The sequence below is a fragment of the Lytechinus variegatus genome, chromosome 1 (genome assembly GCF_018143015.1).
Source record: "Lytechinus variegatus isolate NC3 chromosome 1, Lvar_3.0, whole genome shotgun sequence".
Classification (NCBI taxonomy): domain Eukaryota; kingdom Metazoa; phylum Echinodermata; class Echinoidea; order Temnopleuroida; family Toxopneustidae; genus Lytechinus; species Lytechinus variegatus.
In genome coordinates, this window is record NC_054740.1 from 72,227,032 (window position 1) to 72,254,483 (window position 27,452).

Consider the following 27,452-nt stretch of genomic DNA (forward strand, 5'->3'; position numbering starts at 1 on the left):
TTATCCAGACAGTGGGCTGACCAATGTTTAAAAAAATGAAATGAGATTGGAACGCTTGATAGGCCTAGACAAAGAAAAATCGAAGGGTCCACTCCAGAAAATAGAAAGGAAATTCGAGGAAATACATGGCGGAGGTGGTGACAGTGGCGATGCTTGTGGCCTTGTGGGAGAAGTATGAAGTGAGTTCGTGGGTTCGAGGCTACCCATGCCGCGGGTGGATGACTGAAGCGAGCGTTGACGTGTCCCTCCCTTTAATGTTTAAAGACACATGCGATATATGTTGGGATGGAAATCACAATGCATCCATCGGATAGGACGTGAAATAGAGGTCCCGTTGGTCCCGTTTAGCGGATAAGAACCGATTGCACTACATAAGAGAAGGTGGAATCTCAGGGTTATTCGGCAAGGGGGGGGGGGTAATCCACGGGTCATAATGTTTCAGTTCACCTTTCAGCTTTGTGACTCCCCCCCAAAAAAAATAAAAAGAGTATCATGATAATAGTAGAAGTAGTAGTCATGTTAGTTTTTGTAGCAGCATCAGCATCATTTATTTTCATATCCGGCATAATCCGGGTTTAATTTTAGGACATACACGTTCATTCAATGGACCACTTTTGGGTGAATTTATCAGAATTTCAAGTGTGAGCCCACCCTAACAAAAAGTGAGTTTGATTGAATTAAGAAAAAAAATTAAATAAGTATAGCGCTGAAAAAAAATATCAGAAAGTTATGACAGTTTGAAATTTCGCTTAAAACGTTTACTTAAATATGTCATATTTCATTTTAAAATAGATTATACGCAATAATGAAGCATCCTGCGAATAAAAATAGGATGGAAACATGGCAATGTTACATATCTAAGGAGGAATCAAAGTGCACTTTATTTCACATATAAAACGAAAAGGAAAATAATAAAATAATATGTTATGCAGTATAATTGATAAAATACAAAATAATTTATGAGTGAGTGAAGTGATCAGTTCTCTGATTTGCATACAGACCGTATCTTACATCCTATCTTAATTTTGATGAAATTTTCAGCATTATGGCTTCTTTGAATTTTCTCTTTTCATTCATAATTCTGTTGGGGTGGACTTGTCCTTTAAAAGAGGCATTTCTAAGAAGTAAAATATCTTCAATTTTCAATGCCACGGGATGATCGGTGCTCAACTAGGTGATACAACTTAATATCAATTCATTCAAATGCAGGATTTAGTTATTATTGGACAAAATATTAAAAAAGTTTCAATAGATTACTCTATAAAAATGCGTTGAATTCAGCTTGTCGTCCTCATACCATTATGTAAGAAGTTGCATGACCGCATCAAGTTTATTACATACATGCATATATTATATTTCCTATTATGAACATATTCTAAGTCTAAGAAACAGACAAATAAACAAACAGATAAACAAACATATGAACAACCTTGTGACAACCTTTTTTCTCCCTCATACTCAATGAGTGTAAATGCATATAATAGGGTTCTCGGTACAAATCTTACATTCCTTCGCTATAATTGTATAGAAGAAATAAAATCTAAGAAATCTTAAATCCGAGGAAAATAAAGTTAGTTTTGCTTCAGTGCCTGAAAGCATGTGCATTGGGTTGGTAGAAAGACTATTGTCCACGCATTAGTCTACGTTTACTTACCTCCCCATAGGATTAAATGCATTTCTTAACATTGGAATACTACTCGAAAAAGAAGGATTTGCATTTGAGATATTTTTTTAAAAACCCTGGAGAAAAGAGCCTGGTTTGAACCCAAGTATAATAGAGTCAAACTATAATCCTACTATCGACCAGGGCTCACAAAGCTTTATAATCAATCACTAAACGGAAATAGCCAATCATCAAATCCTTTTTGCATGGGGATCTTGTTCAACGGAACTAAACAGCATGGTGCTTTCATATTTCGAATCCATCGCGAACATTTATGTGACGATGTCCTGGATGGCGAAAGTGATTATGGCGCAACATGAAATTTTATCGTCTAGAGTGGCATGTGCGGGTTCATACCTATAGGGCAACGGGGAAGAACTTCTCTTCGACTGTCTTTCGTGAACCCTAACCCACATGTCACTCATTATTATATTCCCTTTTATTCAATCTATTTGAATATGTCTTACAAAATGATGATGATAATATTTAAAGTGATAACAATAAAAGTATACAAGTAGGCGCCACCCTATTTTCATGAAATTGTCAGTGTTTGTATGTTTTTTCTGTATTCCATTCAAATGTACTTTTCGTTTGAGTGACACCACCATCAATGTCTAGCCCTCGGATGGTAGGATGTAAGTAGCTTTTCCTTGTGATTTTTAGGACGAGTTTATGAAAATTGCAATTGCTGTGCATAATATTCAGTCAAAGTTATTAAAAATTGCAAAGGAAATAGAAATGCTTCAATCCAAAATATACACAGAAACATTAAGAAAATAAGATAAAGTCAACTACCGTGTATTAAAGATCAATCAACTACCATTTCCCCGATTAGGGGTGATTATCTATCTCTTAAACAGTCACTTCAAGACTAAAAATATCAAATAGCTGGTATTCACAATAACTTGGAGGTTAGATTCATTCGAAAGTCCTTCTACTCTTAATGTCATACTGTTATATATTGCAATTTAATGCAGAGAATCAGGAATGCAAAGAAAGGTTGACGTGAATTGGGGTAACTTATTTTATTTGTATGTCTTCGATAGATTTTATATCAATCGGATGAATAACCAGCTATAATTGCTGGAATTTTTACGGTCTGTCACATCGACAGTCTAAAACTTATATTGCAACGGATGATTACACGTTACTGCTCGGATGTTATTTCGCTGATACTGAAACACATTGGCTTATTACTGAGAACTGGGGTCATCGAAAATAAATTGACAAATAAAATCCACAAAATATGTTCATTTGCTTAGCAAAAGTAATATGTGTCAGACAAATTGTCGGCACGTTCGAAGCGCCTTTTCAAACATACCTTACTGAAAAGAAAAGAGTATGGTAATTTCAAATATCAGATTCAAAAGATAACGAAAAAAACTTTATTCACACCTTATAGATTATCGATGTATTTTGACCATTCTTGTCGCATTCATTTGAATTTAAATTATAAGCCTAAAAGGTGTGTAATCATACAAACGAGCGAAGTATATTCTAATTTAATATTATCAAGATGCCTGATATACCTTCTTAAAACAAGTGGAATGCCTCTGGCCGTCTCACCTGCATCACGCGGTTCAATATAGCAGCAGTGCTGACTTTGAATACTACTCTAACTCGCACAAGATGTTCAGTGATACATGGTTACTCTTATGTCCACTTTTTATGAACTAGACCAATAAACTTAGAGAGATATGATGGTTATTCAACAAAAAACCCCAACATGGCCAAAGTTCATTGACCTTACATGACCTTTGACCTTGATCATGTGACCTGAAACTGGAACAGGATGTTCAGTGATACTTGATTACTCTTATGTACAAGTCTCATGAATCAGATCCATAAACTTTCAAAGTTATGATGGTAATTCAACAGATACACCCAATTCGGCCAAAGTTCATTGACCTTTGACCTTGGTCATGTGACCTGAAACGCGCACAGGATGTTCAGTGATACTTGATTACTCTAATGTCCAAATTTAATGAACTAGACCAATAAACTTTCAAAGTTATGATGGTAATTCAACAGATACCCCCGATTCGGCAAAAGTTCATTGACCCTAAATGACCTTTGACCTTAATCATGAGACCTGAAACTTGCACAAAATTTTCAGTGATGCTTGATGACTATTGTGTCCAAGTTTCATGAATCAGATCCATAAACTTTCAAAGTTATGATGGGAATTCAACAGATATCCAATGACCTTTGACCTTGGTCATGTGACGTGAAACTCATGTAGGATGTTCAGTGATACTTGATTAACCTAATGTCCAAGTTTCATGAACTAGGTCCATATATTTTCTAAGTTATGATGACATTTCAAAAACTTAACCTCAGGTTAAGATTTCGATGTTGATTCCTCCAACATGGTCTAAGTTCATTGACCCTAAATGACCTTTGACCTTGGTCATGTGACATGAGACTCTAATAGGATGTTCAGTAATACTTGATTAACCTTATGGCCAAGTTTTATTAACTAGGTCCATATACTTTCTAAGTTATGACGTCATTTCAAAAACTTAACCTCAGGTTAAGATTTGATGTTGACGCCGCCGCCGCCGCCGCCGTCGGAAAAGCGGCGCCTATAGTCTCACTTTGCTTCGCAGGTGAGACAAAAACCGAGTCTATTCTGTCATATTCTTTAAGTCCGGAGATATTGCATGTCTTTGTTAATTTGCTTTAACAGTTCAAACTCGGACATACATTTTTCAAAATTATTTTCACACAACGTTTCTCTTTTTTGGACCCTTTTCTTGACTTCTCCCCATTTAATGTCAGCCAATGGGGAGGGGGGGGGGGCATGTGCTCCCGTGCCCCTGTTCTTACACCACTGACCATACTTCAGGCCTTGGATTATTTCAAAACGTCATACATGTCCATGAGTCAAAACACTTCTCACCGGCATTTGCCTAAACGCGAATTCAATTCGACATCATTTTGTGTCAAGTCAATGGGGAGGCTAGAATATTTTAAGAACTGATAGTAATTGCTTCTTTATACGGCACGTCCATATGTGAAAAAAAATAATATCTTTCATCACTTTCCTATCAAAGAAGCCTCTTCTAACCTCGCAACCCGCTGGAGCAATCTTAAACCGTCTCGGTCAAAGCCCGTGCGATGACGTCATGGAATTCACAATGTTAAGTATTTTTAATGAAGAGTATCATTCAATCAGTGAAAAAAGTAAGGCATTCTAGTTTTTATTCATTAATTTTAATTATTTTCTATATCTTGAGATGTTATGACATCAGAATTCACCGTAGTTTCACCCCATCCATGTCTGTACGAAATGCTACGGATCGGTGAACCCGTTTAGAAAGGAAGAATGACGTCACTTTCACGAACTTTATTTTGTCATTTTAAATATCATTCTCGGGAAGACAACACATACGAAAATTCAAAATATGTCAACTTCCGAGAAAAAGAACAGAGAAAATTTTGTGCAATCCCAATTATTTGTTAGCATATGGATAAAACAGAATATATAAGTTATCAAGCGGATTTCCGTTTCAATTCGATCTTTTCTATTACCTGGGCCCGGTAACACAAAGTTTAGCGATTGATGCTAAATGAAACGGGCTATTAAGATCATCGTTGCACGCGCATTCTGCTCTGTAGACTGATTAAGAACCAATTAGAATTGTTCTTTGAAATGAGCATTTAATCGCTAACCTTTGTGTTACGAGGCCCTGGTCACTTGTATTTACTTACTTCATCTGAAATTTCAAAATAATTGTCACTATGCTTCTTTCCAGTTTTAAATAGAAATTACATTCATTAGATCCTAAAATTGAAAATTTGTCAGTCACTATTATTGTCATGCTTATTGTTACCGTTGTCATTTGTAATAATAATAATAATAACAATAATATTATTATTAATTTAATTATTATTATTATCATTATTATTATTATCATCATCATCATCATCATTGTCATCATCATCATCATTATCATTATTATCATTATTATTATTAGTAGTAGTATCACTGTTGTTTATCATTATCATTGTAATTATACACTGCAAAAATGCTGTTTAAAATTTTAAGCACATTGTCTATGTCCGTCACTCTAACAACTACTGTTTACACTTTTAAACAAGTTGTTTGAAATGTTTAAAGGTCAAGTCCACCTCAGAAAAATGTTGATTTGAATCAATAGAGAAAAATCATACAAGCACAATGCTGAAAATTTCATCAAAATCGGATGTAAAATAAGAAAATTATGACATTTCAAACGTTCGCTTATTTTTAACAAAATAGTAATATGAACGAGCCAGTCACATCCAAATGAGAGAGTCGATGATGTCACTCACTCACTATTTCTTTTGTTTTTTATCGTTTTAATTGTACAATATTTCAATTTTCACGAATTTGATGATTAGGACCTCCTTGCCTGAAGCACAAAATGTTAAAATAATGGAATTCCACGTGTTCAGGGAAGACTGAAACTTTATTTCACATGACAATGACGAGAAAATAAAAATATTTCATATTTCATGTATTAATACAAAAGAAATAGTGAGTGAGTGATGTCATCAGTTCCCTCATTTGCATACCAACCAAGATGTGCATAACTGTTTTGTGAAATGAAGCGGAACTTAAAAATGTCATAACTTTCTTATTTTACATCCGATTTTGATGAAATTTTCAGTGTTATGCTTGTTGATTTTTTTTTATTCAAATCAAGTTTTTGTTGGGGTGGACTTGTCCTTTAAGCAATTGCGAAAAAGTCTAAATAACTTGGTGTTAGAGTGACAGGCTTAAACGTGCTATTTTTTATTGTCATTAATGCTTATTCTATTAAAGTTATCATTATCATAAAAAATGATGTTATTGGTCCTATTATTATCTTCATTGTTGTTATTACTACTGATACTGCACGCTTTCATGTGTCCCAATTCGACTATGAACTAAATCGTGTAAAAATGAAATGAGCAAAGCTACAAATTGGTAGAATTTGAAATAGCTACCAATGAATTTTGTGTGTTTCAATATACAAGCGAGTGAAGTGAGCGACGTGCGCAAAAGTCATCCTATGATTGGAAAAGATTCGCCCAAAAGTTACTGAATCACCTTTGTTAATGTGGGCCTACATCTCCCTGTAAAATATGAGAATAATCAGACACCTTGCTGCCCAGATGTGATTATCAGAATCTCGTTTTGGAATAGTAGTGATGGCTGACCCCACAACACCTCTTATCAATTAAAAACGATTGGAGCTCGTGGACGAGGGTATAGTAAGAATAGTGTACACACTAAGAAATAAAGGTTCAAAATTGAACCCCGAAAGGTTGATGCAAAATCAGCACCCCATATGGGTTCAAAAATCGAACCCCTGATTTGGGGTTCAAAAATTGAACCATGCGGTTGGGGTTCATTTTTGCACCATGCGGGTTCAAAACTGCACCCTAGGGGTTCAATTTAAAATTTCGCGGTGCTGTGTTTTGAACCCGCAGGGTGCAAAAATGAACCCCAACCGCAGGGTTCAATTTTGAACCCAAATCAGGGGGTCAATTTTTGAATCCATAGGGCGCTGATTTTGCATCAACCTTTCGGGCTTCAATTTTGAACCTTTATATCTTAGTGTGTACATTACTCTAAATTATGATTAGTATTCGCTTGGGTCTCCGAAAGCACCCCCCCCCCCCGTGTAACCAAACCTTGGCATCTCTTTTATGACAAGCTGGACCGAGGATTTTAACTGCCAAAAATAGTTAGGAATTTCATCAGATTAATGAAACTATCATTATTCGCTACGAACTATTCCATCTGAGCATGCTTGGAGTTTGTTGTTTTTCATGTTCAAAATCTTCAATTTATTTAATTAAAAAAAAAGTGTCCTTGAAAATTGCACGTGTTTTGATGAACTTCATATAGCATCTTATGAAAAAATATTGATTTGTGTCTTCAACAAATAGATATCTCGAAACAGGATCTCCATCATCAACCTCATCAATTATGCACAGATGAACACCAAAACTTTCAAACTTTATACGTTTATCACCTCTTTAGAGGCCAAAGATTTTCAAGAATACACCACTGTTTTTTATACTTTCAACTGATCATAGTCATTCAGAAAAAGGAATAAATATTATAGAATATATTACGATAACAGGCCTATCGACTTTTCAATTATATATTTTCGACTACGAATTAACTAATAATGGAGAATACAGTCAACTTCGACTTCGTAGATCTATTTTTTTTCATTTTAGGTTTTTATCATCAACGAATTTTTATACTTTTATTTCGATGGCCTTTATTTCACTTCTCTTGATTCCATAGTTTCCTTTTTTTCTTTGACATGCAGGGCCTTTACTTGTCCATTTTAAAAACAATGGCAACCATTATTTTAGAAAATGTTACTATCTAATGCACTCGTGGGGTTTACAGCAAAATAGCTCCATCAATCGTTCAATTAATGTCAGTGATAACGCTCGCTTTGAAACTTCGAGTTTTACATAGAAAGGAGCTTCATATCTAAGATCTACTTTCAATAAATTTGTCTTGTTGCATCACTACGATCGCATTGTAAGTTTATAACACGCTGTTGAAGCACTGATCGAAAGACCTGTGAGTAGTAGATAAAGATTGTACTCGTTAAAAGAAGCAGTATTTGGTATAGAAATGAATGGTGGAAGTCCTCCAACCCCTCCTCCTCCTTGACCCGAGTCTGTATCGTTAGTTGGTACGTCACCATACATAGATGCTTCTCCTTCAGTTTCTGTTGATATGTTCATTGTAATCTCTGAAACAGAATAACGAATACTAGCACTTAGAGATACAAAATGATCACAAATAATGATTACATACAGCATTTGATAAAAAGGTAAACTGATGAGCATTGAGCACGAGTGCACACACTTTGTCTGAGGCTGAACAGGAGTTAAACAGAGCAAAAAAAACAAAAAAGCGTAATAAAATGTGTATAAACTGAGTGAACCCCCACACGACCATTTTAGCAACGAAAGTGCTGGATAACAGGTCATGTGGGTGTAGTCACTATAGGAGCTACTAAAAGTGCTGAAATTGACACTTTATTCATATATGAATTCTACCACTTTCAACACTTATTCTTTGGGATATTTATCAAATCATTTTATATTACATATGAGGCATGGTATAAGACATGAGAGAGAAATAATTACAAGCGTGCACCCTTTATGCCTGGATATTTATACTTGTAATCCTAAAGGGGTCGGATTTAGCCCTTTATTGTTTTTTTTAGAGTGTATGAATTCTGTCATTACAACGCATGAAATTACTGACATGATGATGAATAATCAGAGTGTGTAACCTTTACTGCTAGGCATTTATGCTTGTAGTACTGGAAGTGGTCAATTTAGCACTTTATTTTCAGAGTGTATGAAATATCAAGCTTAATTTTGGTGATTTTCTCAAATCTAATAACACATGAATCTATAGGCATGGTGGGATATCAGAGGCGTGCGCCCATGACGGCTGGGCATTCTCCTCGTAATTCATCTGATGACGCCAACTACGGTGACTCACAGTGAAAGAGGGAGAATGAGGTATCAACTTGCATGAGTAGATGTAAAGTGATCCGATACGATCGTTTCATGTTAGAACTTGTATAAGACAGTTTATCCGACAAGTCCTGTTTTATCCAACATTGATTAAAATCAAGGAAAGTTGGTGGTTCCGACAACGACAAAAATGTGGATTGAAAAGCTCCCTGATTTGAAAATATGAAATGATTTGATGAATAAAATACCTGATAATGTGGTCGCAATGACGGTAGGACATGGATCAAGAGAACATGGCAAGGTTGCATCAGGTCTATACCCCAGATATACAATGCAGTCAATGGTCGGTTTGACCACCATGGTATAGCCTTCTACACACTCAACGAAACGCTCGAAGACGCCTTGTCCACATGTCACAGAGCACTCCTTGAAATATTACATCAAAAGGAACAACATGGGTAAGAAAAAAATCGAGAATGACAATGTATCAGGTTAATTATAAGTATAAATGCGATTAAATCATCTACGTTGTATATGAACAAATAACGCCCCCTTTTTTTTTTGGGGGGGGGAGGTGGATGCAAATCTCGAAAGGGGTCCAATTCGTTCAAACCTGTCAGGAAATAAACGTGTATCATTTTGGGGCTAAACAAGCAACAAACAACAATGAAAAAGGAGCATAGGAGAGCCAGATAGTCACTTGTCAGATATTATTTTTGTACAAGCCACGTGCAAAATACCTATCGACAAGTGAAGGTTAGGTTCTTTTAGAAATGCCATTCTAGCCAAAGAAACCAATTCTTAGTATACTGCTCAGTCCGGCGACCTCAGGAATGCAATTTGGTGAGCGTCCCGTCGATATATAGTTAGCTCATCAGTCATTGAATTTGATAAATTCATTAAGTTATCAAGTTGTGCATCTGTCTCGAATATGATGCACTAATCATGAGATATTTTTTTAACGGGTTGGTCTCCTTGTATAATTGAACTTCTTTCTTAGATGATTATCCAAAGGGTCCCTTTTAATAATTCTCATTATTTTCTCCGCGATTGGCTCGTTTGAAAACAGCATTAGATTTGCAGCGAACTACTGCAACTTCGTTATTTTGCACATACACACACGCGCCCTCACCCCACACACCCTATCACATACATCACCCACCCCTACACAAATATTATTACGCGCTTTTGATGCTTGCGCTGCTCGTCGCATTGCGCATGCGTATTATATTTTGGCCAATCAAGATTCGTTTCAAGAATTACGTCACAAAATTAACACAGAGCCATAGAGTTATATAACTCTATGCACAGAGCTTTCTACTGGTAACTCACCTGACCCCAATCACTTATCATCCAGAGCACTCCGGGACATCGCAGTGTATTGCAATCATAGACGGTTGATGGTACAGGGGAATCTTTACAGAATATGTCACTTACGTTTACACGAGTTCCATTGATATCCTGAACAATGAAAATAAAATCATTTTTTTAGTGTGTGTTAACCGTTTTAACCGTTTAAAAGACTGGGCTATATATACCCCGAACAAGAAATGGGGTGGCGGTTAATTAAAAATAAGCACGCACGTCATAGCTACGGCATTATCTACAAATATGGAAATTCCGAATTCTCCGATGAATACAAATTTCATAATTAAAGTAGAGGTTTGTTAATTAAATAAAGCCCCAATGGGGTCTCGGTCCCCCTTCTTGAGGGAGTGTCTGTTTTCCCAAGAAAGAGGGAGGCCCCCGAAATATGGTGAAAATAAATTTTTATTGACCATGTTGACAAGTATACTAGTAGTTGGGCAAAAAATGCCAAACTTTTAGCCAACCCTGGCAACATACTGTCCACACAACTACTGGTTAAAATCTGCCCAAATTGGGTAATAAAAGCCAATAATTGGGTAATAAACGTGCTCAATAATTGTATAATATTTGCTCAGAATATATATATTTATTTACCAACATCCATTGCCTAACACAGTGGACAGTATGTTGCCCAACATTTTTAGTGTGTAGACGAGTCAGCTCTGCTCATTGACATTCGTTGGTTGTTGTCTCAAATACGAAATAGTGAACGATGGTAAATAGATAGATGGATGGATAGACAAAATGATACCTAAAAGGTAAATAGAGAGTGATAGGAGGAAAAGACAGAGGATGGGATGGGGGGGGGGGGAGAAAGAGGTGGATGAAATAAGGAGGGAAAGCTAGCGAGAGATAATAAACCTACCTCAACACAAACTGGTTGAAACGTCTGATTACCTCCCTCACACGTAACCGAACACTCAGTCAACGTATGTAACACCCAACTATTATGAATTCAATGAAAGGAAAATTATAACATTTTGTATGAAGTTCAATATAAAACACAAAATGCTAAAAGTACACGGTTGAATATCTTCAATATGACAAGAAATCGTTTTTCTCTTATAAAGACATAAGAAAATCTGTCTATAATCATTACCTTTCAGGAGAGTTTAAGGACATTCAATTTTAAAAATAATGTTCTTTGTAGCAATTACGTAATAAACCTTTTGTGGGTGGTTTATTCTGTTCTTCTGACCATTAGAATAAGAAAATAATACATACATTATGCGTGTTGTTATATTGTGGAATTACAAACGCGTTAATTTTGATTGATATGGCAACCCCCTGTTTTTCTCCGAAAATAATAGTTACATTATGCGTGTTGTTATATTGTGGAATTACAAACGCGTTAATTTTGATTGATATGGCAACCCCCTGTTTTTCTCCGAAATAAAATGTATATATGTACATATATATTTTTACAGGGTTAACACTACATACTCACTAATAGGAGACAGGCTCGCTGATCGGTTCATACCACTCGTAGAATAACGTTGGGTTCGCACGAATTTCAGCATTTGGTTTGATAATAAAATGTTCATTTAAAAGGTCAAGAGCTATCGGCTTTGTTGTTGGTCCAGAAAGAATCCAAAGTTTTTCCCACTTCATATAGTCATTTTGTAAGAGAATTAACATACTATCCACGGTGAATCGTTTAGCATCCTGTCTTTTTAAAGCAGTCGGGCGAAAAATGGTTCGTCCATCAACCATCAGAACTGAAAACGTGAATGAAAACATAAATTTGGAAATTCAGGTTCGGTTCCCGGCGGTCATTTTTGTTCAACCTTTACAAAATTTCGAAGCAGTAGGGCAACTCGCAGATTTAAGCTACACAATAATTGTTATATCAGTAAATTTAACACATCCAGTAATAAGGGTTAGTTCCTCATAGATACGGCAAAAGTGAATTTGAAATTCAAATTTTGTTGACAGAATAAATCCTAAAAATGTCATGGTCCTAATCACGATTTACTTCGTAGTTCTTGTTGTTGTTTTTTTAATAATAATCGGTATAAAGTGGGTGTGAACCTTCACTCGAATTGAAAATCGAAATTTAGATCGAGATCCAAATCGATTTTACTTGTGTATAAAAACGCCCCTTACATTGGTTTAATATGAATCCTAACATATCAAAAAGTAGTGGGGAGGGGTCGGGGCGTTAACCCAAAATAAAAAAAAGAAGATTCGGGAACAGACATGAATCCATTCACGATGACCCTACTCTGTTCCTATACCAATATCTAGCAACGCTACTGACCCTCCTCACCCATGGGAATATTGATATTCTATGATAGATTTCAGCTAATCTTTAATAAATTATTGCTCTCAATTTGTCTCTTTTATTCAAAAGTAGTTTATCACCTACCGTAGAGGGCAGCAACACTTTGCAACACTGTTGTGTGTTGCTGTCCTCTACGTTCGTTGCAGTTTAACTTCAAAGGTTACTCACCCAAACCTTGATTGTAAGCATCATTGTTTGTTATATTCACCCCCGTAACTCCAACGGGTATCTCCATCCACCTCCAGTATCCTAGGGGATAGGAGAACAGTTCCTGGGTTACTTCTGCTGCCTCGTGTATGGCGCACCATTTATCCCATAACGGCGATAAAATTAGGTTTCGTCTTCATGGGACAAGTAGCGCACCATATCCGTGGCACAAAACTGATACCCTGCTGCCATTGTAGCTATATGTTATCAAAATAATGATCATGACTTTATGGGCATACTGTGATAAACATGACTTTATGGGCATACTGTAATAAACATGCCTTGTCAGTTTATTTCAGCTTGCGATACGGTCAACTTTGAAACTCCAATAACAATGGCATACAGTTTTGGAACTCTCCCTAATCAAGTCATAAAAAATATATCAAAGAGGTATTTAAACTTTGTCTTTGTGTCCCTTCCATTTAATCCATCAATCATATTCTTAATAACCGAGATTATCCTTATGTTCAACAATATGCATCATATTTCCAGTGTTTATTTAGTAATTTTCATTGTCTTTACAAATACAAGAATATTGTCGGTTGCAAAATTCGCAATCCCACATTTCAAACATTTATTTTCTATAAACGACATAACAAGAAAATATTAGCGAAAGAAATTGATAGAAACCAATGGAGTTTTGAGCTAAATAATTCAAGGGGCTAGATATGGCGAACCGGGCATTAATTATCTAAAAGTTGCTCGCGAGCAAACCAAGCGAGCAAATATTTCGACATTTCAATTACAGATGTCCAAATTTTGTGATAGATTTTGACACAATATTCGTTCAGAAAATGATATTACCCTTTTCTCTTTATTTTCCTGGTCGTTATTATCATTTTTATCATTTTTTTTTTTTGGGGGGGGAGGGACGAGCGCCACAAGCACCCCCATCTGTACGCCATTGGTAGAAACAGATAGAGATGATGCTGGAACTTACTCATTTTCCTTACTGGCATCCTTTCTAGGAGTGCTCCATGCACCCGTTTGCACGTCCTTCCAGTCCCCTCGCAAACACCACAACTGTCGAATAATTTACCCGATTCATACACCCGATCGCACCCGAACTCCTATAGTATAATGGGTTTGGAATGTAATATATTACAATTTTACACTGGTATCGTGACATTCTATTTTATATCAATTTTCTGGGAACTACCAGCTTTTTTTAAAACGTTTCTTTGGTTTCCGTTTGTTATCTCTAATACGTGTTATTTGTTTATTACCGCACAAATCATTTTCATGGTGAAAAAATAAATAGATTGAGCTGGAACCATGTTTTTTGCTTATTCATGTGTATATCATTTTCATGCTGAGAAAATAAATAGATTGAACTGAAATTACACTGAACTGTTGAACGTAATTGAATTTGAGCAGCCGGTAATGGCATAGGCCTAGAATTAATACTATATTTTTTCTGAGAAGGTTGAAATACAGATATTGTTTATTTATATATGTGGTTAATTTACCAAAATAGAAATTAGCAATAAAAAAGACGCTTGGACAAAACATCACCAACAACAATATTTCTAATGTGTTTTTTTTTCTTGGATAATAAAGTTCAAGTTTCAAAACAACAAGACATAAAATGGCTCACATTATAATCATATAATCATTCGTTGGCAAATGCTTAATGATTATTTTATTCTCACTTTGCATTCGTTATTGACACATCTTCTGGTTCGTCTTAGCTCATCTGGTTCATCACTCCAGCATTTAGTTCCACCCGATACTTTATATGGTGGTCGGTTATGCTCGAGCACATAACTTCCTATTCTTGCTTGGCATTTCAAAGCGCACAGCCAATCATCTGAATGGAAGAAAAAAGGCAATACCAACTACCATCAAGATTAGGCATTGTAACTTTAAAGACGAAGGGTAAGAGTAGTGGGAGGGGGAGAGGGGATAGATAGGGGAAAGGGGAAAAAACAGAAGAAAGAAAAGAAGAAAAAGAGCAAGAAGAAGACAATCAATCATAGCAGAGTAATAATCTCAAAGATTTGAGGGGGTCATAACACGTGGGGCAACATCTCAAAAAAGCTGTAGGCGAGCAAAGAATTGACCCTGCTACTTCAAAAATATGATTTTGTTATAAAACTCAAACATAATCGCAAAACAATATCATCATCCCCTTCCTTTTTTTCTTTCGTTTTTCCTTTTTTTCCTGTTTTTCGAACATGTTGGGGGTCCAGGTCCACAAGCTCCCCTCCATAATTTACCACAATGTAATCCAATGCATGATCAAGAAATTACTATCAATATTCTATTTTTTACACAATTTGTCAAACGTAGTAAAAACAAATTAAGGAAATGTTTATAAATTGATTATCAAAACATGTCATGAGATAGGTTGGGTGATCACATATAAAACGTTACTTGTTCTCAATTATTTTTACCCAAAATATTGCCATCCGTATCCGGGGTCCATTCAAACGTACGATATTTGTAGACCATAGAATTGGAATTGGAGCATTCCCTTCGTCTGTAATCGTCTGCATTCTGGATACCTGGACATGGCTATCAATACAATTATAATCACATCCTATAAATTTTACAGTTTAATTGTAAGTCCACCCCAAGAAAAAAAAATAACAAGAGAAAAAAAACTGCATCAAGGGGAAAACAATAATGAAGCATGAAAATGATAATTCCAGTTACAAAAAATATTTTCACTAGGTAGGTTTTTTTTAAAAAGATTTTCGAAAACATTTTTAGAATTCTCTTACTTTGCACAAAACAGTGAACCAATTCTTCACGCATTCAATATTTCTTTAGCCTTAGAGTGAAGAATAATCCAGTTATCTGATTGGTTGACAGTGGAGCACAGAGAAAAGAATTGGTAAATAGCAAATCTTTTAGGTCACTATACCAAAATAAAAATTCCTCTTGCGCTTCTCGATCGCATCATTGGTTTGGGAGATACATGTACGTATCGTTCGGGTCAACATCTAATAAAATCTCAGCTCCTGCTTCGCCCTGATAAATCTAAAGAAACGAACAATCTTTGTAAAAAATGAAGCTGGAGACAATTAATTTTAGTCAATTTCCATAAAAACTTACATTTCAACAACTTTATGCATAGTTGAGGTGTTCTTCTAACAAGCTACATGTTGTCATCACTTTTCAAATTCCAGTCGATTGAACCTTACTGAGACGGGACGATCCTTTGCGGTATACAGGACAGGGGCGTCGATCCGCTTTTCAGATTGGGGGGGGGGGCAAAGTCATGAATCAACGTTCCAAATCAACTCAACCAATTAATGCGAGCGCGAAGCGCGAGCTGAAATTTTTTCAATTTAATGACCTGAAAACTGGAAAAGGTACCTGTTCAGGACTGTTTGTATTAACTAATGAGGAGGATACATATCTCACTACACAGATAATGCGAGTGCCGGGGGCGAGTAGAAATTTGCAATCTGAAAAGCGGACATTTTGAGCACTATTTTAAATGTAGAAAGAGTTGTGTATCTCAATCTCGCTTGCTGATTTCTGTGTGACATTAATACAATCTTATTTTATTTTTGCACATGCGGAATTATTGGGGGGGCAAAACTATATGTTTGACCCCCAATATTTTCATTGGTGGGGCGATCGCCCCCCCCCCCCAGGATCGACGCCTCTGATACAGGAGGTGGGGGGTTAAAAATTTAATTATAGAAAGTGAAAAAATAAATGCCTTACATTCTCATTGCAAGTGTGCATGATATACATCGGGCCTTCACACGCCTTGCCGCCATAACGAGGGGCAGGGTTATCACATGGTCGTCGTCTGTAAGTAACACCTGTACCGCATGTACGAGAACAAGGGGTGAAGTCCTCCGCCCATTCCCCCCATCCACCGTCTATGGGGTCGGGAATGCCCCCGATAGATGAACGACAGTGCCCGCTGTAACACCACTGCAGCAAAAATAATTGCAAAACTTGTGTAAAATCAAAGGGCAAGTGAATAAATCCAAGTCAACCAAACAGCAAAATGGTTTGTAAAACCGAACCAGCATAACACTAAATAAAGTAGCAAAATTATATATGAAATAGAAGAAGTAAGGCCTGTGAAAAGTTAAGTTTTGCCTGAATTTCGCAATGATGCTTAAAGCTAGGTTCGGCACCTCCAGAGGGGAAGGGGGGGGCATGCAGATAAGCAACTGCCACCTGTTCCATTTCTTTAAATAATAAAGGGGGAGGAAACAGGGGAAAAGGGAAATTGGTGAACAAGTTTTTTTCTTTATTCTTCTTCCTCCTCCTCCTATTCTTCTTTATTTTATTCTTCTTCTTATTATTTCTTACATGCCCTAAGATATGAACTGTTTGGGATTAATATAATAATGATGATGGTTTTACCATGTCTTTTCCGCAGCTGGTGCCTTCCATGGCTGCAATATGCAAACACCACCCGTACCGGTTACAACCGATTTGTCCACAAGTCTGGCAAAATAGATAGCAATGTGCACCATACCAGTTTTCACTTTGAAAGTAGATAAAGGCTTGCTATAATAACAACTGCATAATTTCCACGACAAGTTAACAATCAGCCAATCAAATTGATCGATTTCAGTATAGCTTTTATCTGTTATTGCAAATTTGTTGTGAAACGGAACCCAGAGGAATTGTATTAACGTCCAAAATATTTGCTGCATTTATCGGGTATGAATCATACTTTACATAAGACATGCGAAGATTGTATACACGGCATTTTAAATACTACTTGATAAAAGTAAATCACACATAACGGTCATAAATGTCGATCGGTATCCGTTGTTGGGGAAAGAGTAAATTTGAAGAAAAAAATATAACGTGTAAAAATACTAGCTATTTTACCCTATGTTTGCTCTGTCCGCACACCTGTTTCTATAACAGTTTGGGAAAGCAATGGTTTCATTCAATAACAATTAACATAAGGAAATACGAGTCAAGAAAAAAAAATGGTGGTCATCATGCCTATAGGCTATACGACAAACATCACTATACCATCATGATCATCATAATCGTACTCCCTGTTTATCATCATGACACTTGTCATAATGTCATATTTATTGTTTTTTTTATTCATGTTTTATTGATCCTTTTCATCAAAATATACATAACAAAACATTTATGGTATAATGGATCACATATTAAAGTTCAGATGACGTTGGCATATAAAATAACATGTCTAACATACAAAATAGTATAAAATAAGAAAACATATATGTTTGTTTACAACAACAAAAATTCAGGCACTTGGCCTATAAAAAATAAACAAAACCAAAATAGCCTTCTGCTTTATCTCCTCTTTAAAGTATTCAGAATGATAGCCCACTTGCCATCATGTTTTTCTAATTTGCATTTCCTTTGTGCTATGGTATGTTCAACAGTTTCAAATGATAAAAGAAAGTTACAAAAATGGCAGAGAGTAGGTTTAGTTTCGTCACATTGACATCTAAAAATATATTGTTTACCTGACAGGAGCAGAAAGTTCAATATAAATATATTTCTGGGAATTTGGGGCTTACAGATACCAAAAAGAACATAACTTTCTGAGAGGAAATCAGGAATATCTAGTGGAGCAAAAAGTGTACCAACATTATTCCAAAATTGGTTAACGACAAGGCAAGAATAAAAAAGATATTTATTGTACTTTGAATTATTGGGGGTGATAATAAGGGTCACCCCTGGCACTTCAAATATCTGGAGACGTATCCCCTATTTTTACCGGATCGACACCCATGGTGCCAATCAATCAAATCAAGTTTAGCTAATAAACATACATACTTACAATATGAGCTCGTGTTCCACATAGTGCATGGACATCAGATCCATAGGCCTTTTTACATTGATACAATCTGTCATACTGTGTACCTGCTAATTGATCTATAGGTATCATATTGACTTCCGGATGATCTGTTGAAGGCATATCCAGAAGGCATGTTGCTTTGTGAGAACTGCATATTTAAAAAAAATAGATCTGTCATTTAAATAGTAAGATGCCGCATTGAAGAATATCAATCGTGTCAGTCATAATAGATGAATTCAGCTATCTACATTAGATATGGAAATGGATTTTGATTACAATGTAGGACGCATACTGCTTTGAACATAAAGATCGGCTAACTAGATTTTTCGATGCAATATTTAAATCAAAGCATTTAATCTGTCAGTGAATAATAAGTGTCCGCCCAAATTAAAGTGGTTAATATCAACCAAAGTTCTGATAATATTCTTACTAATAAATCATTGATTTTGATCATGTTTGTCGGTCAAAAATTAATATAACCAACATTTTTTTTAACCAACACTTTGACTATTTGACCGATCCCGATTAAGAGTGAAGTCATGAATGTGAAGTTAGGGATCTAAATTAGATATGGAAATACAGTTTGATTCCACCAATACCATTTTCTTATTACTTCTAGTATTAATTGAAAATAAACTTTAGTATTTTGAAAAGTTAATGAATTAATAAAAAACCCAAATAATTAGATAAATAAAGAAAGATGAATTAAATGATAGAAGAGACGAATATTGCTCTAAATAGCATTAGATACTGTGTGTGGATATTAACGAATTAATTCATGTTGTTCATTGTGATTAAAGGAATACAGGCCAATCAAGCGATATCAGGAATAAGGCAACATTAGAAAAAAGGTGTAGAAATAAATAGAAAAATACCACCCGAAGATTATTATTGCAGTTTTGAAGTAGGCCTATACATGGATGGGATGAGAATCAGCCACAGAATATACATGTAACCATGGTGACGATTTCTTTTATCAGATCATGGGATGAATATGTTTTGAGGAATGTTTAGCAATTTCGATAAGTATTATTTGGTTGCTATGATGTAGGATGACTTACTTGAGAAACAGTGCTAAGTAGGTTGCACTACAATGAGACCATTTAAAGGATGAAGCCCCTACGACCTTCATGGATGACATGACATGTCGACCATTTTCACAACCATAGTCGGGATCGTGGTATAGATTCAAACTAAAATGGATATGATGGATGGATGGATGGATAGATAGATGGATGGATGGATGGATGGATGGATAGATAGATGGATGGATGGATGGATAGATGGATGGATGGAGAGATAGATATATAGATAGATGGATATGGTAGATAGATGGATGGATGGATGGATAGATAGATGGATGGATAGATAGAGAGAAAAATAACATGATTGATTTTCGCGGAATTGGTTTACAGTACACCATGAACAGTGGTGTATCCTGGCAGGGGCACATCTGGCCCGTGTCCCCCCTTTTGAGAGATCCCCAAAAAAGTTTTTAGGTGATTCGCAAGTGCTTGTCAATTTTTTCCTGGAACAAAATCACAGATTTAGTATTGAAAAACCCCTTTTGGTTGTCAAACTTTCCATGAAACAAAATGCCCTTCATTTTTGAATATTTTTTTCAATATATATATCTTTAATGATTATATCATAATCATGAGGGGGGGGCATGACGAAAATATATCGAGTTGGAATATCAAGAACCAGTACTAATGTGACCTTGGGGCTCTTGACTTTTCTTTGAGTTGGGCAATTACTATAGACCTCTTTATTATCTACGTCACTAGACATGCACAGTATTGTTATAAACGGCAATTGTTCCTCTAAATTCGTAAAAGATAAGCAAAGACATGCATACCTTAAGAAATACTTTTTAACCTTCATGAATTGATTTTCCCAAATCAGCTTCCAAAAGTACAGGAGGCCCTATTCCGATTCCAATTCCAATTCACTTTCTCTATCTATCCTAATTATTTTTCTCCAAGAATGACATGTTTTACACAACGTGTCGAGACAGAAGCAGATCTTACTTATGACCAAGTTCATGAGTGATTGTTAGTGCTGCTTCCAACCCATCTTCTTCATTTACATTACAAGAATAACTCCGTCTACAGATCGTCCCAATAGGTGCCCTTCCTAACAGCCCAAAGTTCTTACGGCCTCCAGAGACGGTATACAGGTCTCTCCTGTAAACGATGAGAGGATTATACCAAAGTACTATTATAGTTAATACTGAAATTCATGGCGCTCTTCAATCTCTCCATATTACTAGTATACGCACTGGTCACTTAAAATTGCAAGGGGCTAAACATGTATTCACAAAATCATATATTTGCCCCCCTTGAACAGATTCCCACCCAATTTTGATTGTGGCGGCATTTCATCATGCGCTACCTAATTATCAAAATTGCTCAATTGCAATATTGAAAAATTGATGACGTCACACTTCGGTGCTAAAGAGCGGCCCAAGGTATATGGGAACATCTACCATCGTAAAATATGGTTTTGTTACATATTCAAATCGTGTGAATCAGTGAAATACCTTGTCATGAGAATTGTGTTATCAAAGTGTAGGGGATCATCAACGCTGGCGGGATTCAAGATATTTGCCCAGCCACATACGTCATCCACTAGGTCAGGGCCATTACCATGTATCGTCAGAGTGTGGTTTCTACCATCCCTTCCAATCAGCTGTATGTAAAGGAACATGAAAGATACTACTACAGCAACAATAGCAACAACTCCTCATCCTAATATACTAATAATACCACCACTATTACCAGGTGCCACGGAACGGTTTTCAAAGTGTGTGGGGGGGGGGGGGGGGCTGACCATGCAAAAATCACAATCATAATGTCATTTTTACGTTTTTGTACATGGTTTTGGAGAAAAAGTGGGGGGCTGAACCCCCCCCCCCCGCTTCCGCGACCCCTCATTACTGCGGTCTGCGTGTGTTGCTAAAGTTCCAGTCTCGAGTTTCAAGAATTACATTGGGAACGTTTTTTTAAGACCATCCTTTTAATTGCTTTATAACCGCTCTTATCTCACGAATTCTTAAAACCTTTTTATCATACACGTAAAACGCTAAATACTCTGAAGCCGCTGAAACCATCTCATGAAATAAAATGGAATGAAAGTAATATGTTACTAGCCTGTGATTCAAGATCGAGGCAAAATGTGCTTCCGTTTTCTCAGATAATCGAAGCCTTTAACATTTAACTTCGCGATTGAACGAATATAAAAGGACATGCTACTCAATGATTACTGCTGCTGCTACTACTACTACTACTACTACTACTACTACTACTACTACTACTACTACTACTACTACTACTACTACTACTACTACTACTACTACTACTACTACTACTACTACTCCTACTACTACTAATACTACTACTTCTACTACTGCTGCTACTTCCACTTTTACTACTTCTACCTCCCCTTCTACTACCGCTACAACCATGCTGCTGCTGCTTCTACTTTTTGTACTAATACCAAAGGCAAGGATTCGGGGGGGGGGGGGAGTGGGCCATGGTTTATCAATGTTTGTTAACGTGAAAAATTCTGCTCACCATTAGTGGATAAAGGTGTAAAAGAAGGTGTAGAAGAAGAACAAGACAGTGATGAAGATAAAGATAAAAAGAAATAAGAAGAAGAAGAACAACAACAACAACAACAAGAAGAGAAAAGATCAAGGAAAAGAAGAAGAAGGAAAAGAAGAAAAATATCAAGGAAAAGAAGGAGAAGAAGATGGAGTATATGGACGTTTACCGTCAAGTCTTGGGTTTCAGTCACTGCTAATTTTACGATAGCCATTCGTATTTCATTGTTCAATGAAGGATCAATGTATCTTCTTGAAACCTGGGATTAAGTGTAATATAAAAAGAAGAGTTATAATAATGACGACAAGGGGAATATGATGTTCGAAAAGTGAACAATGTGTGGCGAGGAAACAGGTAGAAAGGGAGATATAAAGAGGAATGTTATAGAGAAGGCAAAAGGAGTTTAAAAAAAAATAGGTAGGAAAGGAGACATCGAGATGAGATGAGGAAATGAATGGAGAGACAATGTTGGGATGAGTGGTATGAAAGAGAGGGAACATTATTAAAGGGGGAATGATAGAGAAGGATGTAATGACACATTGGGAAGATGAGAGAAGAGAGGAGATAAAAGGTATTCATATAGGTGTAGACGAAAGGGATTATACTCTGTCGAACTAATTCAATAATAATAATAACAATAATAATAATAATAATAGTAATAATAATAATAATAATAATCATAATAATAATAATAATAATAATAATAATAATAATAAATAATAAATAATAATATAAATAATAAATAATAATAATAATAATAATAATAAATAATAATAATAATAATAATAATAGTAACTTCATAGCGCTTCATACGTTCGTTTCTAAGCGCTTTTCCATTGTAATTATTAATACGCTGGTCAATAGTCATCACTGTTCCAACATGTGCACATCTTCACTCCCTGGGGAGTATCCTGGCCAGGTACTGTTATCGGTGCACCATGCCAATCTATATCACATTGACTTTCACATTCAAACGACTGGAACACGTTCTTAGGTCAAAACTCAATTACATAGGGACATTACATATAGCACAAGAAAGGATCACCAGTCATGCGTAAAGTCATTCGTATCTTACGAACAGCTTTATGAAACACTACCCATTTAACACTTGGGTGGAGAGTGGGATTCGAACCTTCGACCCTTGGATCAAGAGTCAAGTGACCAAACCACTGCAACGCGACACCTCCACCTTAAATTCAACATTATTTTTTACTTACGATGTTCATAATAGCAAAGGAGTAATTCATGACATCATCTCTGTGATGTCTGACCATGGCGTCGTCGATGATGACGAAGACCTCGATGTATCTATGACCCCCTTCTTGGGAATGATCTCCGTCTTCTTGATCAGCGGCCAACCTATCGGCAAAGTTTGGTTCGTAGTCGGACGTATTGCCACCATCCACCGATCCGTGATCCAGGAAGGAGTGGTCAGGTAGATCCACTGGTGCTGGGGTGTGTTATCAAGATACAATCAGCTATAGTTAGCTATAGAGCAAATTTACGAAAACGACCTTTCCATTTATCAAAATGGATATGAAAGTAACTGTTTTTCCTTTTTAATAATATGTTATTCAAGTTCACCAACTACCAATTTGCGATATTCAATTCTTAAGCATTGCACAGACCCGCATTGACCAAGGGAGTGTTTCATTCGCCGAGTTGTCAGATCTGACAACTATCCTTGAGTTTGATCGGCTGAGAGGCACTGTTGAAAATGGTAACTGTCGGATACAACGGGACTCGTTACATTAAACGTCGTTCGAGTCCTTTCAAATAAAACGCTCCTCATGTGACACTTGTAGGTTTTATTTGATTCCATTGAATGTTACTCCCCGATTTTTGACAGAATACTTTGTTGTTATTATTCTTGAAGTGATATACCAATAATATTACAAATTATAAAATGGATAGGCCTATAGGCCTATGGATCCAAATGAAATGACTGGTTGAAAGCAGATCACGTGACATATGATGTTTACTCAATTCAACCCGGCGTGTGTTTCCAGGTCTAGTCTCTGCTTATGTTTGTAATTGTTCGCTTGATATGTACTTAAAAAACATAATTATCTTAACATGCATTGGCCTATATCAGGAATATATAATTAATTTCAGACGCTTACCGAAAACTTGCTCACAGAATGTGTCATTGTTGTACATGTAAGTGTCGTTGCCGCGAAAATCACTCCTTTGATCATCATAAGAGTAGAACTCGCTGTCATCGTCGTTATCATCACTGTCGTCAATGTAATCATCTGATGATGACGACGTAGTTTGTCGACGTGTACGTGATGTTCGTTTATACACAATATGGGCTTGCTCGCCTTCGATCACGTCTTCGATCTCCCGGCGGTATCGCATTGCATGATGGTCTTTCAACGGAGCAATGTAGATGTCAGTATCGTCATGGCTTATTAAACCACGCTGTCGAGAAAAAAAATAGATCCTCATGAGATTTCTGAATGTCAGGAGCATGAAATAACTTATCACGATATTTCTCAAATTTATTGATATCCTTTTTGATACACTATATGCCAAATAGATATGTGTTACTACCACTTTCTCTGTTTATGTTTTTTTTTAAATGTAGACCTCTTTTTCTGAATCAATGAGCCGTGACCCTTTGTTTTATTTGTCCTGATCTTTTCTTTGTAATCTTAAGAATATTTGACTTTATAATTTGTTGGAATTCGCTGAAAACAATCAAAAGTATCATAAATATTTAGAAAGGTTTCACATGCACAGTTTTTATCGGGATCAAATTCTTCATTTAATACAGAACCTCTTTAACCCTATAACCGGTCCCAACTGGATATGCCTACTTTGAATAACTTTCTCACTTCAGATTAAAACAATGGAATTAATATACATAAGTATTCAAATTTGATTTTAGTGTTACGTCTACTTATACTTACTTCAGAAGAGGATAATCAAAACTTTCCGTAAAATGTGATTTTTTTAGTTTCAAGAGATAAATGTCGAGGGCAGCACTTTTAGTTATTTTTTTGTTTTAAATCATATTTATTTCTTCCTCATATCACATGTAAAAAAATATATATATAACATGACATCATTAAAACTTAATTGTTTCAAGTTTACACATAAACATTTTAACATGGTGAGAAAAGGAATATATATGAATTTCAAATGTAAACTTAGAATTAATCTGCTGACATTTCTTTAACAACTTATAATCACGAAGGGATAAATACAGAACAGAATCCGGGTACAACAGCAAATATCTAAATTACGGAAATAAATAGGTATATAAAACTCAAGTTAAGATTCTCCATACTCTTCAATCAAACTGATTAATGAGGAAGTTATATTAATAAAAAAACATACACACGACTTAAAGCCAGACCCTTAGCTACACTTAACCCCCCTACCCCCATAAACTACAAATAAAGAATAATAATAATGATGATAAAGAAAAAAAAAAAGAAAAAAAGTTATTGCTGCCCTCTACGCTCGATGGTTTCACGATCGTTTTAGACATAATCTCTATGGTTTCAGATCATAAAACTAAATGTATCTAACCATGGACCTATTACAAAATTGGTTCATGATCTCACCATTAAACTAGAGGGTAGATAAGTCATTTCCCATTACCATGAATACACACGGAAATATAACAATGGAATAAAAAAAAAAGAAATCAACCTCACGTGTGGCGACACCGGACAAAATACAGGAATTGTATTTTTATGTTGTTAAAGTAGGCTTAATCTGAGGAAATCATGGGCTTTTGAGTGTGGTTCCAAGTCAGAGAGATATACATCTCTATGTTCCAAGTTTAGATTGTGAACATATCTTACCAGTCCGTTACATGTACTGAGAGCACCTGCAGATTCACTACTGTGTGATAATAGGTGAGCAAAGTAATAACAATCTCGATCTTGTATCTCTTCTTCTGTAACCGTTCCATCTGCAGCGACTCGTTCAACGACTAATCCTTGTCTCAGTAACCAGCGGTTTGGTTGGAGACGAACGTGGTAGACTTGACCAAACGCGTTGAACTTCACTTCAGGGTTTGGATTTGAGACTGGTTCTGAATCTACGCTTCGTTTATTGGTCATTGATTTTGGTTCGACGAAAATTGGTCGTGTGAAATCATAATCTGTTAGAAGAAGAATATAATATTTTTATGGCAATTCAACTACTCTCAAAGATCAGAGCTTGTCATTTAAAAAATACTACTCTCCCCTTTATAACTCGGAATCGTAATAAAATAAAAAAGAAATTAAATCATATAACGAGACATTGCATTAATGGTTTTTGTATTCACAACATTAATTGAATTTTTCATTAAATCTGGGCTGTTGTATCCGTCTGTGTAGTTTGTTCGCTAGTCATATTTAGTCTTTTTTTCGTTTTTCAACCTAAATAAATGATGACATTGATGAGAATAGTTGCAAGTCAAATCAAAGTGAAAACATGGGAGGTCTTTGTCGATATTGGTGAACCGAAAAATTAGTTTCGCCTAACGCTTCGAAGCTGACGAAAAATAGCAAATTATGTCGTTTCACGAACGAAATTGCTGTTTCTACACTCTTAAAACAAATCAGTCAAATTGACTAGACCAGTAGTCAGCTGGGAGCAACTGATATGGCAATCACTGATATTCACATTTCTGACATATATTCTAGTCAGAAATAACTCTTTTCTAGTAAAATATGACTAGAAAATAGTCAAATATTACTAGAATAATAGTTGCTCCCAGCTGACCCTATCAATCAGTCATTTTTGACTGATTTGTTTTTAGAGTGTATTCACAGACTCTCGACAATGACTTTAATGTGAATTTTGAAGAATTGCAATAAGCAATAGATTATCTACGTTCCAGAAAGCGTTCTGCGTAGCTGTTGCGAAAGTTCCCTATTATGAAATAATACGTGAGAAGTCCCTTACCTTCAATAGTATCATGATTCCTGGTGTAGTGTTCCAAGTCTTCTTTTGAAAGTTCAAAACCCCTCTAAACCATGGACAAAGAATATATGAAACCATGTTAGATTTAAATACTCCCAATGCTACGTATGCCTTTTAAAACAAGAAAATTTATTA

The 27,452-nt window shown here is 35.9% G+C and overlaps 1 protein-coding gene across 7 annotated transcripts; it reads right to left on the reverse strand.

Annotated features, from left to right (window-relative positions):
* Positions 1-7,978: 7,978 nt before the first annotated feature.
* On the reverse strand, positions 7,979-26,494 carry LOC121422076 (A disintegrin and metalloproteinase with thrombospondin motifs 6-like). Of its 7 annotated transcripts, none has more exons than XM_041616887.1 (19): positions 26,207-26,494; positions 24,512-24,812; positions 23,606-23,838; positions 22,558-22,647; positions 21,326-21,474; positions 20,814-20,969; positions 19,845-19,976; positions 18,766-18,931; positions 17,352-17,435; positions 16,695-16,910; positions 15,410-15,530; positions 14,666-14,823; positions 13,954-14,083; positions 12,975-13,055; positions 11,970-12,240; positions 11,388-11,466; positions 10,487-10,615; positions 9,403-9,580; positions 7,979-8,415 (listed from the first exon to the last, which is right to left on the reverse strand). In XM_041616887.1, exons 1-19 carry the CDS (start codon positions 26,465-26,467, stop codon positions 8,186-8,188), a joined length of 3,165 nt encoding a protein of 1,054 aa, XP_041472821.1. In that variant the 5' UTR covers positions 26,468-26,494; the 3' UTR covers positions 7,979-8,185. The 7 variants fall into 7 exon arrangements, with proteins under 7 accessions (XP_041472821.1, XP_041472869.1, XP_041472861.1 ...); XM_041616935.1 differs by lacking the exon at positions 26,207-26,494 and adding an exon at positions 26,057-26,187; XM_041616927.1 differs by lacking the exon at positions 26,207-26,494 and adding an exon at positions 26,052-26,187.
* Positions 26,495-27,452: the final 958 nt, after the last annotated feature.